At 36.2% G+C, this 20,623-nt stretch overlaps 1 protein-coding gene across 2 annotated transcripts in view; it reads right to left on the reverse strand.

Annotated features, from left to right (window-relative positions):
* LOC117406505 (interleukin-1 receptor accessory protein-like 1) overlaps positions 1–20,623 on the reverse strand; it is a 475,103-nt gene that overhangs the window by 145,213 nt on the left and 309,267 nt on the right. For both annotated transcript variants that reach the window (XM_034010584.3, XM_059029188.1), the window contains exon 6: positions 10,670–10,744. In XM_034010584.3, coding sequence (XP_033866475.3) covers positions 10,670–10,744 — 75 coding nt within the window. The remainder of the gene's footprint in view (positions 1–10,669; positions 10,745–20,623) is intronic.

A 20,623-nucleotide genomic window follows, 5' to 3' on the forward strand; every position in this document is an offset into this window, starting at 1 on the left:
TAATTTGTTCGGTGGTCAGTTTGATGTTTACGGTTTGTTAGTACTTAAAAATTAGCCAGGATACTTTCTGCAAATTAATTTAAAACTTTTGGTGAAAAAACAAAACAACTGACTAGTTCTTTCATTCTGTGCAAAGCAACTCTGGGATGTTTCCTGTTTGTGTTTCCTATTGTCTCTGTATATGGCAAAGGCTTCCTGTTATGTATAAGCACCGTGTTTCTCAGAAGTAAAGCAATTCATCATTGTACAGACCCTCTCTGTCAACAATGTGATTAATAGAAAAGATTCATGCAGTTAAACATTTAGCTTTATTTTGCTGCAACCCCAGCCAAGGCCTTATGCAGTGGCTTTGTACCGAGCCTAGACTCAAATGTTAGTCATAAAACGGCTGCCAAGCAACAGGCAAACCAACAGCCTGCCCCAGTGACAAGTTAAACAATCTAATATTACCCAAAAGGCTTTTGGCCAACTGAATATGACAAAATGATTTGCAATCTTGGCTTTAGGTGGCTTAGAAAACTACATTTTCGACTTACAAAATCACTTAAATTATACTTTTGTATTGAAAAGCATCATGTAAAGGGAAGTTAAAGTCACAGTTCTGATGTAGTATTTCATATTTCTATATGCATGACACACTGTATACCAGTTCCTGTATTAAAATATATTACATCGCTGCCTTCCTTCTGTACTCTGAAATACATTCTCAAGGGATTTTAAAAACAGCCAGACTTCAGTTTCCCAATTTTAAACCAAGACCTCCTCTTCAGCATAAGGGTTCTTTCAAGATGGGCTTTAATCACATTAGGCAGGGGGAAACTTCCCTTGTAGCTCACAATTCGAACTGCAACTACTGTATAATAATCTAACTGTATGACTAGTGGCAAAAATGGCCATAAATCATGTGGCTCTGAACCTCAGATCAACCAGCAGTGGACTGTACTGGTGTACTGCTGTAGTTCCATCCACAGATGTGATTTACATGTACTTCAGAAGCTGAAATGATCATTTCATGAAGGAACAGACACTATTAACGGTGTTGAAATCCAGCTAATTGTTTCCATTTCAGCACTTTGTTGCCTTTCATGTAAAACCTATTCAGCTACATTCTACCCTTTATGAAAACTTGACATTACTCAAGAAAATTGATTTCTGTTCTGGTTTTCCGTTGATATCTCCCTTTGTGGTTGGGTAGGCAGAGCCTAAATGCCAAACTGAAAGCAATGCTGCTTAAGACTTCAAGATCAAAGGTTATTTTGCTGTTTGTGAAGTGGTACTTATAAGGGTGGTAAAAGAAATAAAAGAACAAAATGTCACATTTGTCTGTGAAGAAAATAAACAAATAAAGAAGCAACACATGCGGTCTAATCTAACCAAAGACACACTAGTCCAATGTACTCCTAGTATATTCTCAATTATATTTATTAAGTATTCTATGTATTCTGCTAGTTTCTAAAATTAGAGCTTACTACCTAGAGACTGACCACCCAAGACTATTGTATATGTACGGTGTGTAAGAATAATGGACTTTTATAGTTGACTTTACTAATTAAAAGCTACCCCTCCTATCTAATATTAGCAAAGTAAAACAAAAGAAACATGGAAGTGGTGATGGTTAAAAGCCATCTGATTGCTAAACACTGATCAAAAATAAAAAGGGCAGTATATGAAGAACACTGTCTTCATGACTTTCCAAGGCCCATGAGAAGTGTATACAGGAAATGTCAGTTTCTAGTGGGTCTTGACATCTCATTCTGTGGCTACGTGTCTGACTCAGCCATAACATAGTGTTTTAAGTACTGCTGGTGGTTGAGAGCGCATTTTGGAAAGAAGGTATAAAACTTGAGTTGCATTTCCCAGTGCTAAAAATAATTAATCCACTTAGGGGTAGACTCCATTAAAAATACAGCAACACCACATGACCTGTGTTACTGGTGGTATTTAATCAAACTTCCAAAAATGGAAGATAACCCCACACATTAGCAAAGATGTCAAAAACTTGAGTTAACAAACTGTTCATTTAAGCACATTCATTCAAACTAACTATGCCTCTAGACAATCTGCTTAACTTTATTTATTATTAAGGTAATGCGTAGATCTATGTTGGAGTGATTTTGTATTTTTAATTAAGATACAATTGCTCAGTACCCACAGATGAATCTAACCTCCCACCACATTTTCCTTTCATCTTATTCTGATTTAACTTTGCTTTCTAAATAAAAAAAGTGCATTTTCCTTATTTAAAAAAAAATGAAAATTTTGGATTTTAGATTTAACCACCTGTTCTAATTTTTACAAAAAAAAAGAAAAGCACTAGGCCTCTTTTTTTTCTCAAGAACCTCTTAAATTTGCAGGGGATTTAAATTTTGTTTTCTTAACAACTGGCCCAAAATGTATTGTATAGAGACATTTTTAGTACTTAACTTACTGTGGCAGGGCAGATCCCATAAATAATGGGCCTCATTTACAAAAGGGCACTAAATTTGGCGTTAGCATGCAAGTAAAGTAGTGAGCCTAACGTGTGTGATAAATCTAAATTGACTGTTCCATTTTCTAACAGAGAACGCATTAATTTACATGCACAGTATTTGGCTAATTTACATACCATATCATGCACGCTACATGTATTGTGAGCGTTAATTTAATGTGCATGATAATATCAGAGACTTACCCGTGACCACCGTGATATCAAAATCCCCAGCAGTCCTGGCGTATCTTTTGGTCAGGAGCTTATTGTGAAGGTGGAGGTGGCTTACATGGACCGAAAATGAGCTATTAACAGACACAGCACTCAGCAGGGGACAGGCAGAGGCAACGTAAAGTGAATCTGCACTGCTTACCTTTGAATTCCTTGTCTGATGTAAAAAAACGAAACCAAAAAGAAAAACCTTTTTCCTTTCTCCTTTAATGAAAATGGTCTGACCATTGATTTCTAATACTACATTGTACTGTATTGTTTTGGAATTCTTTAAAACAACCCACCTCTTTAATATAACACGCATACTCAACATGTGCAAGGAAAGTGCAGAATTACCTTGGAAGAAACTAAGTGGTGGGATTACAATGGGGGTGCACCATATATGACTAAGCAAGAGTGGATTGGCTAGCAGAGTGATGGAAAAAAAGAAAGAAAGAACTGCAGAAGTTCCCATTTTTATTACACTGGATTCTGCATCAACAGGCATTATGTGGAAAAGTTGCAGAATTAGACCATGTATTTGTTATCAAGTGTGCGAGAAAAGAAGTGAAGTGTCCGGACAGAAGTCATAAAAAGGTACATTTCATAGCGGTACAGTTTACTATTTTTTCAGTGCTGTTAAAAGCGTTATATTTTGGAATATAAGTTAAATATTGAGACTTATATATTGAGACACCTTTTTTTTTACTGTTTGAGATTTCCATTGAAAGTAAAATACTCTATTTACTACATTATATTACATTATATTTGTGATATTGAGGTTTTTTGTCAGCTTCTAGTCAATGTGTTTTGTGTAAAATAGTATATTTGAGTATATTGGCCTACATACAATGTTGTAACGGGGGGGGGGGGGGGGGGAATCTGTGCTGACTGTCTGGCGCATGCGTGGTTCTGCAGGAAGAGGGCAGCAGCTCGTAAGATCTGCCTGTCATGGCTATGACACGGAGAGGTGGGGAAGAGGGTGTGTTGGCTTTCCCTCTCTCTGAGTGGCTGAGAGGTGGGCCTTGGGGGATTGCTCGGCCCATAAGTACTGCGCTTGGTTATGCATTCGGGTGGCCGTGTCTGGGAATATAAAATGACGCTGGCAGAAGATGCCAGTGTAAACAAGGACCAGGCAAGCCCTGCTGAGTGAGACAGCCTGCCGTAAAATAATTTAAAAAGTAAAAGAAATAATTATGTACCCGAGGGGACGTGTGTAGGTATACACCAGTGTATAGAAATAGCTGAGCGTAGGTTGGAGGCCCGTACTGACTGGCTTAGCGGCAGTGGGGGCACTGCGTAAGCAGAACCTTTATTTTGTAGTTTTAATACTGTGTTTTATTTTCCCGTTTCATTTTGCCTTTTGTTTTCATTATTATTTTGAGCACCTGTGTGTGCGTACCACAGTGCCACCTTGTGGCAAAAATAAATCAGTGCGCCTGAGCGGCATTACAAATAAAGTTCTGTCTCCCGTGTCAGTGAATTGCCCACCATTCCACAATTGTATATAAACATTTTCACGTAAATTACAATGTATATATATGTATATATTCTTTACGGTGCGGTCCACCAAGTGAACAGTCTTAACTTAAATGGCCCTTGCTGCCAGATTTGTCCGTTCAAACTAATTTTTATAACCAAATAATTCAGCAAGATGTATTTATTTCACATTAGTGAATCAGTGAATCAAACGAACAAATCTGTTGAATTGATTCACTAAACTGAATGAATCAAACAAATCAAGTCAGTAATGAAGGGATCAGGTACAGTACCAGCAAGTAGCAAAAACATTTTCATCCATAGTGTTGTCTTTGCTACAATATGTCTGCATGTTCCAACTAGCAGAATAAAACAGAACCAAATTATATTCAACAGAAGAAAAGGGATAATATTGCTAGTGCTGATTACAATGGCAAAACAGATCCCAAAATGTCTTTATATGAAAACAAAGAAATCAGTATAAACCACAACATAATATTAAAAACCACAGAAGCCATATTTAGCAACAACTGTACTTTGAAACAGTAGCACAACTACCTCCTATGTAAGGTACACCTGATAAACGACATTGTTTTGACAAACTCACCTTGTGACCTTTTGTAGGCCATTTTTTTCTGAGTGTGCATGTAAAGGATGGGGAAAAAACAGCTTAATATTCATGTTATTTTATATAAACTGGATAATGGACAAAGTGTGCAGGAGAAATTTATTTCGCCAGAGGAGCCGGCCTGTGCGCGGGCCATCGGAACGCTACGGCTGTTTGGGTGGGAGGAGGACATCCCACCGTGGCCGCCACCTTTGGCCCGTTGCTGCCTCTGTTCCTGGGCCGGGACTGCTAGCCGGGACTTGTATTTATTTATTATTATTTGTATTTTTGTTTGCAGCGCGGGTAAAAGCGCTGCGTCTTTTGTTATTTGTTTTTTATATTTAAAAAACCCGTGAGGATGCGTGGCTGATCAGCTACTGATTATTGAACTAGCTGACAGTCACGCATCCTTACCAAACGTGTGCAGACTGTGGCCGAGGGGTAATAAGATAATTAACAGCTAGTTAACCCCTCGGCCAGAGTATAAGAACCTGCAGCTGTCCGTGCTGCAGGGTGGGTGTACAGAGAGGAGGTATGGGGAGATAGAGAGGAGACAGAATTTAAAATAACAATTGCTAAAACGTGCTGGATTAGCCAGCACGACACTTACTTGTTTGTCTGTCTGGTTTGTTTGGCCCTTGTGCCTTTTTGTTTAGTGTTTTGTTATTGTTTAATTCTTTTGTTTTGTTTATTTGATTTATTAAATACGCTGACCGCCACTGCATTCAGCTTCACCCGCCCATCCATTGTTTTGGTTCAGTTACTTCCTGGTCTGTGACGTCACCACACCTCACCACTGCAAGCCATCCTGCCACAATGAAATGCAACACATTGTCCCCCTGAGAACTTGATTATATTTCAGCAAGCTGCCTCGACAAGAAAAAAAAGCTTTGAAACTTTTGTTTACCATAAAACAAATACATAGTGCAGATACAATGCTACTAAATAAATCTTTGAAATCTGCACGGCACATAAAAGTCAAGAATCTCACAAGTTACTACAGAAGAGGCATGCCCTTATTCTCTGCCGTGCGTTTTTCATGTCCTCCATCCTCCCTTTCTCCACCTCTGCAACGGTCTCCCTCTGAGAGCAAGTGAAGCTCACTTCTCAACCTTAGAGGCATAGCAGTGCCGGCTTCGGCCTCCGCCAGGAAGGTTCTCTGTGAGCCAGAGGGGACCCCCGGCCAATATTCTCCTAACTCTCTTCAATTTTACCTCTAGATTCCCCTTGGGGGAGGTAATGGGTGCTTCCCAGCCTTAGAGGCCAATTGGTTCTGTCTAACCTCCACGAAGGTGGCTCTCCGCGAGCCAAGGGGAAACCCTGTACTCCTTCCTAAGTCACAAAGCACTTCTCTCCTATTCTCAATTCCCGATGTTCTTCCTCCACGTAGCCCTTGCTCCTGTCCCATGAACTACTATTTTGCTAATATATTTTTTTTAATATAGTTGATGTATAATCAGACCACCAGCCCCTTGTTATACATTACTTTGCATTGCTCTTGCTTACTTTCCTACAATGCCTAACATTTTATTTCAATGCCTTCATGGACCATACAAGGCCAAATGGCACAACAGCTATGTTTTTACCACCATCTTCAGCCAAGCATGCAGCTCTCAATAAACATGTCCTCTACTGAACCTCATGAAACTTTGCTGATTTTTATTTAACTCACAAATTAGCACGCACAGACGCAAAAATGCTAATTAAATTAATCCCTGCCATGAAACTGTATTTCTTTTTTATTTTTTTATTTAGCAGACGCCTTTATCCAAGGCGACTTAGAGACTAGGGTGTGTGAACTATGCGTCAGCTGCAGAGTCACTTACAATTACGTCTCACCCGAAAGACGGAGCACAAGGAGGTTAAGTGACTTGCTCAGGGTCACACAATGAGTCAGTGGCTGAGGTGGGATTTGAACCAGGGACCTCCTTGTTACAAGTCCGTTTCTTTAACCACTGGACCACACAGCCTCCTTTTGTTCCAGCCATCTCAGCCAGCCTGCGTGTCAAGTAATTTGCAGGTGAAATGACCGAATTGAAAATTCCACCATGTGGGCACAGCTGTTCATTACTTTTCTTTCTGGTGACTAGGAAAGCATTGCAAGGAATTTATTAAGAAATTAAGTACGCACTATGAGTATTGTTAAACGTGGTTGTTTAACTCACTTCTACAAATTAAGTAACAGTCCCAGTATTTTACCACCCCAACAACATGAACTGGCAACCCAGTGTTTCTCAAATTGCCACAATACTTACAACCCTTATTCTTTGTGGATCACATAGCAACTCTGTGTCTCTATGTACAGCATACACTGGGGAGCATCAGATATGCCCTTTCAATGAGCTAAAGCTTAATGCCATGCATCACACAAGGTACACCAAGAGGGTCTTCCCACCTTTCAAAGAGAGCCATGCCCCTAAGGTCTGTATTTCTAGTGAAACTCGAAACTTTCAACAACATTAAAAACCAAACTCAAAGCACTGTTTCTCCATTTCAGAATTACTCAGAAACTTAACCATTCATTCCCCCTGGATCTAACTTTAATTATGTCCTTAAATTATGCACCACTGTTTGTGTCTAAGATAAATAACTCCAGTTGGGTTATTTGTGTGAGTAATTTAAAAAATGTCAAATTCATTATTTCATGATTTTGCTTTGGCTGTGAATTGTTTAATAAAGCCACACATTTAAAAATCACTTCAGACAGAAGAGTGGAGCCTTTCGGTTTTTAGTTTGTTGACATACATTCATAAAACATTTAGATCTTAAGCTCTCACACATAGTCACCAACAAGACCTTTTTGTTCCACTGATACTTACAGTACATGCATTTGGGAAAACGGTTGTTTATGAGGGTCATTTCAGATGATCTTGATGCCCCCTAGCATAGCATCGTCGAACTGTGATGCTATACATTTTTAAAACTATAGATGGTTGGATGTGACCCTGCAATATTTTTAGCGTATCTAAACTCTGTCTGAACTGACTTAAATCCCAGTAAAAGATGGGCATCACAGCAAATGCAATGTGCATATCAGACTTATCTGCAAAATAATAGAAACACAATGTAATATTAAACTTGACAGGATTCCAAGAAACTTTGGCACAACATTTTTTTTTTTAACAATAACGACAAAGTCACTAATGCATGAGCATAAGCTTTTCCTTCATATTCCACATTTGTTAAACAAAACATGTTATACTTTTCTTAAACCACCTATTTAAGGCAAAACAAATCAGTTAAATGTTTTATAGTCCTAGCCCTCATTTCTGAAGTCTTTTTTTCTGTAACTTAAACAGACACAGCTTCAGAAGTTCAAATGGTACCACACATGAGAAATTCACGAGGAGAACTCTTATGGACCTTCAGGTGTATATACAGGGTGATTAGAAAGTAAGTTTACCACATCAACGCACCATATCATTGATGGGACTTACTTACTAATGACCTTGTGTGTGTGTGTGTGTGTGTGTGTGTGTGTGTGTGTATTTTATATATATATATATATATATATATATATATATATATATATATATATATATATATATATATATATATATATATATATATATATATAATAATACATGGATGAAGGCTATATTTGCATCCTGAGCCACTTGAAGAAAAGGCTTCATACCACCTCTAGAGGAAAATATACTTGAACTTTGACCCATTCGACTCCAAGAGACCACCACTTTCAATTAAAACACAAAATGTCTTGTTTTCAATCACTTGACAACACCCACAGTACAGAAATGTTCATTAATGATCAACAAAATGAGAATACGTTAAATCTCAGAGAAAGTGGAGAGGAACGGGAAATTAAAACAAGGTAAAGGCAATCATCCAAATAAAGCTGAAGCACTAACGGATAATGACACAGAACGTCTGTACAGCACTGAAACACTATATATATATATATATATATATATATATATATATATATATATATATTATATATATATATATATATATATATATATATATATATATATATATATATATATATATAATTTCCCTATTACTGTATAAGTATTTTAATATGGGCTAATCCAGATTTACTACTGACTATACAATTGTTTTACAGCTTTCTAATGTAAAAGCTTATAACAGGGTTTGCAGCTACAGAATTCTGTACCTACTGATTATGCATACTACTGTAGCTCATCTAGTTGAATCAACAGTCTTGCCACTGGCTCATTAGAACTGGAGATTTCAAGCATCACATCAGAAGAAGTGAATCAACTACCTACAAAAGACAAATTCTTCCGCCATTGAAAGCTGCCATTCATGCTTGACCAGATCCGTCAGTATACCAAGTACACATCTGGAGCAAAAGCTAACATGAAAGATTGACGATAGTGTTCAGTAAAAGGTGCCAATCTTGTATATTATCCAGTTGGTCAAACAAACAATTGGTCACCTAGTAACAGACGTCCCTTCTCCTATTTACCATTCATACCATGAATACAGCATGTCCGCACAATGCGTGCCAAGAAACAAGTACATGGGCAAATATTTGAAGCATCCAAGGTGATCAGCAGTTTAAAATGTAAATACATTCAAGGGTAAAAAGCTTCAAATCAAACAGAATTATTTTAGTCATATTGCTGTTATTCTTAGTGGATATGTTGAGCTATACAGCAGTTATATTCATTGTTGAACCTTTTGCAAAGCATTCGTAGCACAACAAAAATTGAATTGTGTTCTACTGCGCATAGATTTCACCAATAAATCTTCAACCTTCTTAAATCTCTTCATATTTACAGTATATTTGTTATTGTTGTAAGTCTTTTTTTTGCTTTATTACAATACTGCTTTATAAAAAAAACATTAATAACAACTAAAATCCATTTATTCTTCAAAGTACTTAATAATAAAGAAAAGGCATCGCCATTACATTATTAAAGGAATGCTAATTAAGGCTTTAAAATGCATATTTTGTTTACCTCTTATTAAATATATATATATATATATATATATATATATATATATATATATATATATTTTTTTTTTTTTTTTCCATTGGTCACATTTTAAAGATATTTTGGTTCTTGATTTTGTATATACAGTAATCTGTCACGTATCAGACTGTGGTGGGTCAAGTGTAAGGGCAGATACAGGAATCCTGTTTTAAATACGGTTATACACAGCTATAACAATTACTATATTCATACAATTATTCTTTTGAAATTCAGCTTTTATTAGGTAGCTCGCCTAAACCCCTTGTTTAGAAAGATACAGGGTATTCGAGATGGAGGCTGAACAGGATTTATTTACAAATCAACACACTGAACAGCTCACGTGACACTACCAGCAACGGCAGCGCACGGCACACATACAACACAGTATACGTAAACTTTCTACAACCTCTGAACTAATCTTCTCTGTTCAATAATAAACTAAAGTTACAGAAGAGATTGATCATGGTGTATAAACGGTTAGGGCAGATACGTGATGGATTAATGTACTTTATTCAAGATATAAAGATTTCTCAAGTACAACTGTTGATTATATACAACTCCAACTGTTTCTTCCTGGTATCTGTTCCCTTCCTGCATGGTAGGTCACATACCATGATTGCTGTGAGATCACAATTGAGCTACAGTACAAAGCAGATTTGGTACCAAAAAGCAAGAGTAACTTTTACCTCTACAGCATTATCTTAAATGTTAGCATATTCCAAATAAAAGTATTATACAAGCAAAAGAACCAAACGATCTTCAGCATGAGAAAATGAGGACCAGTGATAATAATAAGCTTGGTTGTCACTTCTTTATTATTTAATATTACCATGATTTGACCATTCAGATTTTGTATTACTGTCTACATGAACTAGTATACGAATATAAGACCTAAGTGTGTGGTTATAATGGCATGTGAATAAATGAAAGCAGTGCACTTACCAATCTGTACCTCCAAAACATTCATTCTGTTTTCTGATGGAAACAGGACCTTGGGAGGCTTGTCTGTCAAGGGTGCTGTGAAGATAAGAGTCAATATGTCAAGATACATGGATTACTTTCTTTAGTATGTTAAGAGGACAATCAACACTGTAAGTATGTCCCAACGTCTGCATGGTCATAAAATTATGTTACAATGTTACACTTTAGAGTTTTGCACACATCAATTTCTCTACAGCACACTTTGCCTGCCTGTCTTTATGTCACACTTACATGTTTACATACATCTAGAGAACTGCTTTCCAGTTATGATTAATCTTGAAAATGACATTCTATGGCACAAGTTGATAAGAGTATTGGAATTGGTTGGCATCCTTTCAGAATGTCAGTCTGTATGTCCCTATATGTTTTTACATGTGATGAATATATGTGATGTGATGAACCCTGGTTTTGATATTTTTTAGCATGTTATTATTAGAATCTGTAGTATATGTCTGTCTTTATGTATATCAAACATATTTATATGTGCACAATGTGGTTGTAAGTCATCATGCTATACTATTTCATGTTGTATTTACAGCCATCACTGACATGCTTGTTTAAAACATTAGCAGATCCTAATACTACCCATATAAAAGTAGTAAACCTGTATCGCCGGTATTGAGAAATCAGAAAGGCAGCAACATAGAGAACAGTAATTCTCTAAAGATTTAAGTTCATTTTTAGACAGAACATAAAAAAAATGAACAGCAAACCTTACACCTCGTATTACTTTTGGTATCTAACGCTTTTTGTCCGACAAGCCTTGAAACTAATTTAAAAACTGCTGGAAGGTACTATGCTTTCAGATATTTGAAAGTATGTTGGGGATTTTCAGTATCAAGTAAGTTTCATATTTGGCATGTTCTGTTAAGAGGATCACTATCTCTGAAAGTATGAAAATTGAAAGAATTGCCCTCCTGGGTCTCTCTCAGGACATGGTTAATTTCCACTACTAGTATGTAATAGTGATGTGTCTCGAATACAAGTTGACAGTTCAGATATATTTTTTTGTATGCAGAAGATTTTTTTTCATACATACCAAAAATGTGCCAGTCCAATGCCATAGATAGATAGATAGATAGATAGATAGATAGATAGATAGATAGATAGATAGATAGATAGATAATGAACCATAAGCAACTTTTTTTTCAAAACAGAAAGATCTAAATCTAATGTCTAGAGTTGAAAGCGAGTAAATGAACTTTCAAATCCCAGTTTAGTCATCTTTCAGGACTTATTTTAATTGAGGACTACACAGTTAAGGTTAACAATTTGAAACACCTGTGGGTATATTGTAGCAGGATCAATAATTAAAATCAGAAATAAACCACAAATCCTCCGTGCTATAAAGACACATGGGGCTAGATTCTCAAGGCTAGTATTTACTCCAAAATGGTGGTGGCGTTTTTTCGTTGTTTATTTTGTCTGAAAGAAAAACAACACCATTTACCATTCTAAAACAAACTTTGGACTTGCCTCTTAATTAAATGTCTGAGTTGTTTATTTCTGATTTGGTATTTGTATTGGATGTGTTTGGACTATCTGAAAATATCATGCTTTGGAATTAGCTTTGATAATCTAACTCATTAAATTCCCAGTCAAAACGTCACCACAAATGGGATGTTTGTTAAGCTTCAATTGCACTGGTGTTTTTTTTTTTTTTGTAGTTTGAATAGCTTCTTGGTTGAATATGATTTATCATCAAGGCAAAGACGAGCCATCAAAGTTCTGAACTATACTGGACTCACTAGGTTGGTGAACAGAAAAGTCGTTGTTTACATGTGCAGTGCAGACAACATTATATCTGTCTCCATGGTTAACAATACTACATAAACTGCTTCTTGCAAGTTTGCATGCATACTTGTCAAAGCCATCAGAAAGCTCATAAGATTTAAAATACACATTAACCAAACATTTATTCATCCCTTTCTGTTTATTCAAAGGATTTAAAAAGCCCTCTTGACAGCAATCAGAGTCTAATCAGATTTTCCCCTTTGTCATGCATTTTGTTAAAGGGGATACACAGTACTCCATATATCTGCTCAAGTTTGTAATCAATAAGTATACAAAACAAAAATGCTTTGCCCTCATTCACTGGCAACATTTTATCTCTGAAGGCAAATTGATGTTGACATTATATTAGAAATAGAACTGCACATTTAGAGGGACAGGTCATATTTCTGAGTCTACTATAGTGTCCTATTCACATAGCTTTAACTTGAGATGCACAGCACACAGTATCATACATTTAATATCACAGGTTTATTAAAGGATTCCAACTAAGCTTCTGATAAAAGGGTAGGTTTTGATCTCAGTGCAATACAACATAGCTGTGTAGTTATGTAGTGTTCTCTGCAGTGAAAATAAATTAAGTTAGAATTCATTAGTACAAGATGCATTATACATTATAAAGCAACTCATGTATTAAGAGACTTTGTAAGAGGACCATCTGTCCATATAGATGGAAAGCAGATCATATTTAAATACTTTACTATCCACAAAGGTCCTTGTGCATAAGCACTTGGGGGACACTAATAAAGTAGCAGTATCTCTCTCTAGTAAAATAACCAAGATATGTTTTGTTTTCTCTTCTCTCTGTGGCATTTGGTAACTACTGTGCATTCTTAAGCAGTCAGACCAAAGCGTTTCCACAGAGCAAAACAGTGTATGTTACATGAGTATAAAAAAAAAGCCCAAGGCCAAGCGATCTACATACTAGTGTAGCAGTTACCGTCTGACCTGGGTCCACAGGGGATACAGCATTTAATGAAAACCTGCTTCTTTCCGACATCACTTATCCATCTTTACCTGCTTAAATGCAGTCAATGGCTTATGGTCGGTATAAAATTGATCTACAACTTTCTGTGCAGCGCCATTCATCAGTTAAGCAGCTGGTGATTGCAGAATGTGACAAACCAAAGGCCTTGGTAAAAAGACCCTGAGATGCTAAAGCATGTCGGAACAGGTGGATATATAATCACAAATGACACCTTCATCAATTTCATCTTATTACACATGATCTGGGGGCTTCAAGGGCTGTGGGTTACCGGTACTCACATCATGCAACTAATGTACGTGTACATTATTAAGACATTCCGTACTGTAACTTTTCATCCATTATGTAAAAATACCAATAATCTCTCAATCAGAAGTTAAGTTACAGAGGATGGACAGGAAATTAGAAATGTGTCCGCTATATACTGATACTTTATATTCAAGGGCTATCGTTCTCATGACTGATTAAAAAGTCGCTTCAAGTTATTTATGTGTTTCTTTATTCATTTGTTTCCTTACCTTTTTATGATGTTTGCACATATTATTTTTTTGTTAAGGTTCTTTGACTCTGAACTCAGGAGGTGGTCTTCAGTTTTAGTTCCCTTCCATAGTTATATGTGTTATAGGCTGGATCATCGAAGGTTTCTTTACATTAGGAAGTACCATCGGTGATATTCTATGAGAAATACAGATTTCCACTTTCTGAAGGAATTGGAGGCAGAAATCATTCCCCAGAAAACGTTTAATCCCACAGAAGAATATCACAACCACTGCCTTTTAACCTCAAGCGTTAGCTTCAGTCAAATGTTTTGCCCTTGAAATGTGAATAGCTCCATTCTTTGTTAAAGGTCTATTTATGTAAGCTGCTATCATATATTACATCTCTAATTAAGTTTGAGCTGTGCTACACATAATTTGTGTTTTACAGGGCTCATTATTATTACATTGTAATTAATCTGTACTAGTTTCCAGTGTCATTCACAAGATGATGCACTTGCTTATATCTCATTTATTCATTAATTGGTACCAGACGCATTAACTTAAGATAACTGTATTTGACAGAAATAACCGGGACAAATACACATTTCACTCCCCCGAAATATGCATAAGGACAATGTTATAACTCAGCTGTACAGTACATCCTGATTTACTCTAGAACTAGCTATGTATATTCATATGGTAACACCCACTGTGGTAGGCTATTTAAAAATTGCCTTTTTTTTAAAATGTCTTATTCCTATTTATACAGTTTTGGAATTGGGACCCAGTTTGACACAATAGGAACGACCTGCCACCTTAGCTGTTGACAGCCATGTAAATTGGTATCCCCCTACTACAATGACAGATGTTTGAATTTTGCAACAAAACGTGTGCTATGAATACTTCCCTATTCAAACTGATCTCATTTTAAAACAGCCAAGCCTAGGCAATCACTTAATGATGTATCCCAGTGACTTGTTTCATCTGTCGAGGTCTCTCTTGAGGAATATTGCTACTGGCAAAGATTGAGTTCCAAAATGGATGTGTTCCTTCTCATATGGGGGATCATTTTCTGTCTCTCTCCTATGGAGATTTCTCCACTTATTTTTTTTTTTTCATTTTTTAATTGCTCAGGTGTTCTGTGGCATTAAGAAACTGCATTTACTTTAGCAACAACCTCCTGCCAAGTTGTCACATTTACCCTTGCAAACGCAAAGTTTGTAGATATCACCTGTGATTTTCCCTTATCGCAAGACAATATCTGGCTACTTTCCCATTCAACATAATATTTAAAAGTGTCATTTTCCCCCATGTGCTTTGGAATGTGAAATAGTCATACTGTACACAGTTTGAAGAATCAGACAAAAAGTTGTATATTTCAATATAATGTCTGTTACATCTTCATAAATGGGGTGTCATTAGTGTGGATTATGGTATGCCAAAGTCCTGTGTAATTGGGAAGTGTGACAGGATAGCATCATGGTCCAAGCTGTTACCGGCAGGAAGGAGAATCAGAGTCAAGAAAGCTGCAGTTTAGTGCTGTTGTGCCACTTTATTAACAAAATAAACGAAACAAAGACAGGAACAAATCAACTGGCACGAGGGCCAAAATAAAAGGTTCACACAAAACAATACAAAACATTTGCCTTCACTATAAAGTTTTCAATCCAAAAACATAGGTACTTTAATGTAGTTCCTGACGATTAATATTGGTCTGCTTAGTGTCTAGAACTTTATGCCTTGTTCTTTAAGGACCAGAAGTGCTTATCATGGTGTAGTGTTTGTTTATGCATTAAAGCTGTTCCTCTTAAACAGTAGCACTGAGCTCAGTTCTTTCAATTTCTTAGTACATGTCACCTATTAAATGGCTGTCTAGGATGTTCTTGACTCAGTCTATTCCAGTTATTACTACAACTAGAACAACATGACCCTACTGTACATGTTAATCATGTTTATAATGTTTGTTTACAGTACATTGCCAATATAGGCAATGATGATTAAGGACAAGAGAGAACCCACTCAATTAGCAATTAGTGACATGGGTTGAATCTATTTTGTTGCAGTGATGTATTTATGGACAGTTCAATTAATTTTACAGTGCATACATTGCACATGTACTGTATAGAAATGTGTGCATTTCTTATAGAAAACTACTGTAAAACAAACACAAGAATTATAGGTAAATGTAACACAATTCCATATTTGTGACCACTACATTAGTTTGAAATAACTTTCACTGCAGTATTGAAATGATTTGTGTGTAGGTTTGATGGATTGGTTTAAGAGGCAATTACTGTGGTCAGATTATAAAGAGAATGACGGGAAACCCTGGTGCCTTCATTTGGTTTAATATAGGAAGCTGATTGATTAAATAAAAAAAAGTCAACTAAAACGGAAGAAAAAAAATAAAAATAACATGGATGGACATAATTAATTATAAAGGCAAATGAGGAGCTCAACAAATGTTCCTGTTCTTGGCATACCACACTTCACACAGCGAATCTCATTATGTTAATTACCATTTCTTCATATAAAATACATTAATTATCCTGGTTTACAGAGAGATGTAATTTAAAAAATGCATGGAACATAATTATTAAAAAAAAAAAAAAAAAAAAAAAAGAAGATTAGCTTTATGTGGCACTGAAAACTAATAAGATTGTTTTTAATGCAGCATTTTGTTAGGGACACTCCTGAATATTGACAAACTGAAGACAAACCCAGCTAGTATGATACTTAATAATTAATGGCAGACTGCGTGTATATTGTGCTCACATAATGACACACCTGGGAGGTTGTTACTGTAGGTCCAAGGCTGGAGGTTAAGGGCCATTGCACACCTACTGTATGGTGTGACATGATACACACAATACACAGCAGAACAGTGGCATAAACAGTGGGAACAGCAATGGCTTCCCTGCCTCCAGGAGGAATGTTTCAAATATCCATAACATGTTTCAAGTGTGGGATAAAAGTATCATTTAATGTAAACAGAGAAATAAATCAGAGGTCTTTTTTTTTCAATACTGGATTTTGTTAAGCTATACCCAACTACAACACTTCCAGAAAACCATAAGGGGAGCCTGAGAGCAGCAACTGGACAATAAACAACGCATAACTTTCTCATATCTCACAGGTCTGACAGTTTGATTTATTTCTTATATTGCCGGGTAAATAAAATCTCTCAAAATCAGTATTTAAAAAATCTCTATGTATGCCGCTGCAAATAGTATGTGTGCAAGGTTGGCAGGAATGGGGTTAAACAAAACTGTATGTACTATAGGCTGGGTATTAGCCTTCACTCACACTCGCACTCACCTACTCCCTCCACCAGACAAAGGATTTCTCCTTCCTATACAAGTGGCCACTCCCCAATTAGCACTCAGTTACCTTTGGGGAATGGCCACACCTGTGATTGCTGGCAGGGACAGATTTAACCCCATCTCTACCAATTTTTCATTCCTGCACACACACTATTTACAGCAGCAGGGCTCTGCCCTGCCACACTGTGCTAAACCGTTTTTTGATGCAATTATGCTTTCAAATTTATTTATTTAACCAGGATAGAACCCTTGAGATACACATCTAATTTTTAAGGGGTCCAGGCTTTCAGTGGGGTCAAGGGGTTTCTTCTTTTCCACTACTAGAAAGTTAAGACCTGTAATTCAAAAGTGGGTCCAAAATGGAACTCTGAATCTGTAAAGTGCTGTATCGGAAACATTAGTTTGATATACTATAGCATGTTATATTATTGTTTTATTATGATTTGTATTTTGTAATTGCTGGTCTATTACTAATGTACCAAAGTCACCATTTTTATTCCACAGCACATAGTGGAAAAGACTTTTTCATATACCCCATTTGCCCTCTGTCTACTTTAAATGTGGTTTATCTGTGCTGTCCAGATTTAAGTAATGCACTATATTGCTTATTATCCAAGGGCCACATATTTAAACAGTAAAGCAGTACCTTTCCAATAGATTCTAAAAGGTATATTTAATACCTAAAAGAAAACACAGGACAATGACTAGGTCAGCTTATGAATTATGCATTTAGCAAATATAAAATGATTAGCCAGAGCTGTCGTTGCTGGAAATATAGAGAGAAAGGATGAGCATGCTTTGAATATGAAAAGATGTATATAATTAAAGTAAAGAAAAAAGGAAAAATAAAATAAGCAAGCAAGAAAAAAAAAAACATGCTAAGTATTACAATAATTTAGCAATACAGATTTGAAAAAAATTAAAACAAACTGGAGAGTGTTTCCCAAGCCTATATCATTTTCGGATACCTTTTTTTCTTATTAATACATTCTGGAAGGCTCATGTCACCTTGACAATCATTTAAAAAGTTATCCCCATAGCAACTTGCGGTACTGTAGGCTACCTACAGTATGAAATATTTTACAATAAACCAAGCAATACAGAAATGAATCAATACATATCTTTTAAAAGGAAACTTTGATGAAAACTATTATATTTCTTAATGTCACTGAGATTAAAACTCTTCTATTGTGATTCATTGACTAAAACTAGACAATGGAAACAGCTTTTATGGTGGATGCCTTGACAAGCAATTTAAAATGTTGAAGAGGCATTTCTGTAAAACAAACACAAGACAATTTTTCTACAGATTTTATTGCTATTACTATTTCTTTTAACATTTAATTTCATTTGAGTTGCATGTGTAAAGAATTCACTGTAAGGCAGAGCCATGGGTCAAGAGCTATTGTTGTCTAAAAAGAGTTGTCTGCATGCAGCCCAGATAGTGTTCAGTACTTACTCTACTCAAGCAGAGGTCTAAACCAGAAATTTCTCTCACTGTCGTTCTGCAGAAAACTGGACCCTCTTGTTCACGTCCCTAAAGCTCCCAACTAGAATTAACAGTCCGAAGACCTGCACTCCAGCATGACCCCAAAACCAAGCTACAGTAACTAGTTATTTATTTATCAAAGTAAAATAACACTGATGGAGGCATTAGCTAAGACATGTGTTTATAAATCATAGCCATTACAAAAAATATATATATATATGTTCAGGTCCCCATGAAAACAGTATATATACAGTTCAGGTCCCCATGAAAACAGTATACACTGACAATATTAAGGCTCATTTCTCAATGTGGGGTCATTCTGTTACAAAATGTGTGCACAACTACATAGCTAAGGTTATACTTGGTCTATATGCTCTGCTTACAGCTTCAAAGATGCTACAGAGAAAGAATGACCAGTTCATCTTGAGATATGCATCGGCTTGTTGTTAATTGTAAACTATGTAATAACAATAATAAATAGAATACAGAAGTTTTTTTTTTTTGTTTGTTTTTTTGTGAGGTGATGTGATCTGTTTGGCAGAGTGTGGGTTTAAATTACAAACCTTCCCTAGACGTGCTTAGAAGCAGCATCTGAAACCTAGAAAAATATCAAATAACACTGGGTAACTGTAGCACCCATTTGTATGGCACAAATACATGTAATTTCTTTCACAGTAAATTGAGGAACATTGCCTCAAGATATTCTGGACCCAAGCTTAGACAAGTACCATTCTGAGAACTGTTCAATGTATGATAAACAAGAAGAAAACATCATATTTTTTGTACAATGAATTAGTGGAATTATATTTTGTATTTTGATTAACCTTTTATATTAATATAAATTATGATACTGTAAATACTTTCTACAAGAGTGTAATAATGACATTAAATTGTTCTGCTTAACAGTGACATTCCTAGGATCCAAAGCACGTCCTGCTCACTCTGTCTATAGAAGCTTATCCTTCCCAGTACATTTGATTAGTGTGGTTGAGCTGCTCAGCAAACAGCCCACACATAGTCATAGTAACACTTCAAAAAACTATCAAGCTACCACATTTGAAATCAGGAAAATTAGTTCAGATGAAGATATTTTATCTTAACATTACAAAAAGTACCCTGATTGAGTCACACACCAATGCAAATTAATCTACTGTATGTAATTCACATGTTAATACCAAAGTTGCTTTATCAACCGAATGTTAAGCAAATGTTAAGATGCACACAGGATCAGTGTAAATGAACTCCTGACGGGGATGAATGGGGGGCGGTGAATGACATAGTTTTTAATTTCTTATCAGCAGAATCAGCAGTAAGTCACAGGCTCAAAGAATGTCCTGATTAATCAAACCAATCATGTTTCTGGATTGTTTATCCACAGTATAAACCAAGATTATCCGGAAAACATGTTTCCCTGTTTCATCCAGCATACTATACATGAGGAACCTTAACAGCATACTGTTTCTATACTTGTTTTATTCTTCAGCTGTAGAAAATATTGATTGGGTTCCAGTTCTGGGTTCCAGTTCTTGGTTCCAGTTCTGGGTTCCAAGCACTACGAAACAGTCTGACGCTCTTTCTCGCACATTCCCTTCATGAACACCCTGACAGAGGATAAACAAAAGTTGCATAGGAGATCTGGACACCATAACACGTACAATAACTCCTCAAATATTCGAACACTCTCAAATGAAACTCCTCCACAATCCTGACAGAGTTGCAAAGAAGGCAATACTGCTTTTCTGACTGTCCTCCTAAATTAATTATTTCTACCCGCCAAACTAAAGGCTTTATGTAACCCTCCCTGCTTCTGAGTGAATTAAGATGATCCAGGTCATGATGATAATAAAA

This window comes from Acipenser ruthenus, chromosome 8, assembly GCF_902713425.1.
Source record: "Acipenser ruthenus chromosome 8, fAciRut3.2 maternal haplotype, whole genome shotgun sequence".
Classification (NCBI taxonomy): Eukaryota; Metazoa; Chordata; class Actinopteri; order Acipenseriformes; family Acipenseridae; genus Acipenser; species Acipenser ruthenus.